The sequence below is a fragment of the Crocuta crocuta genome, unplaced genomic scaffold (genome assembly GCF_008692635.1).
Source record: "Crocuta crocuta isolate KB4526 unplaced genomic scaffold, BGI_CrCroc_1.0 scaffold653, whole genome shotgun sequence".
Taxonomy (NCBI): Eukaryota; Metazoa; Chordata; class Mammalia; order Carnivora; family Hyaenidae; genus Crocuta; species Crocuta crocuta.
The window spans coordinates 521,519-522,142 of record NW_027527134.1 but is presented as its reverse complement, the minus strand read 5'-3'; the positions used below and the strand labels follow the sequence as shown (position 1 = coordinate 522,142).

Sequence of the window (624 nt, the reverse complement as noted above, 5' to 3'; positions counted from 1 at the left end):
CCCCCCCCCCACCCCGGGCTGGGGCCCCAGGGGACGAGGCCCCACCTGGCCGCTGGCCTGCAAGCCTGGGTGACCTGGGCAGGTGATCTCTGCTCCCGGCCCAGAGTCTGGCCCAGGCAGCCCCACGGCCCTGGCTCTGTCTAGAGGACCCCCTGGCCGCCCCCCCCCACACCCTGGGCCCCAGGCGCTGGCAGCCCAGCCCTCCGTCCCTCTGGGGGTGGGGACAGGCCTGGGCAGAAGGAACCTCACGCAGGCCTCATGGTGTGTGCGGGGTGGGGTCCAGGAGGACAGCCCCGTCCACTACCCCGCGGACGAAGGCAGCGGCCAGGGCCCCCTCTGCTCGCTGGACAACAACCACGCTCACTTCATCCTGGTGGAGCCTGGGCCCCCCGGGAAGGGGGACGGGCCCACGGAGCTGAGGCTGANGTGGGCAGGCTGGACGGACCCCCAGGTGGGCAGGGAAGGGCATTCCAGGCTGAAGGCGCTGTGCGTGCCTTCGAGTGGAGGCCTGGACCGTAAGGCTGTCAGGGACGGGAAGCCATCAGGGGGCCCGTGGGGGCCCAGCTAGGGGTCTGGCCCTTCCTGCTAGACGGCAGAGCTGCAGGTTTGTTTGCTCAGGCCCCC

At 72.1% G+C, this 624-nt stretch overlaps 1 protein-coding gene across 1 annotated transcript in view; it reads left to right on the top strand.

The window, feature by feature from the left end:
• The window catches only part of TRPM5 (transient receptor potential cation channel subfamily M member 5), a 23,586-nt gene that overhangs the window by 12,624 nt on the left and 10,338 nt on the right, over window positions 1-624 (top strand). The window contains exon 7 of the mRNA XM_077757083.1: window positions 284-451. Within this exon, the coding sequence (XP_077613209.1) occupies window positions 284-451 (168 nt within the window). The remainder of the gene's footprint in view (window positions 1-283; window positions 452-624) is intronic.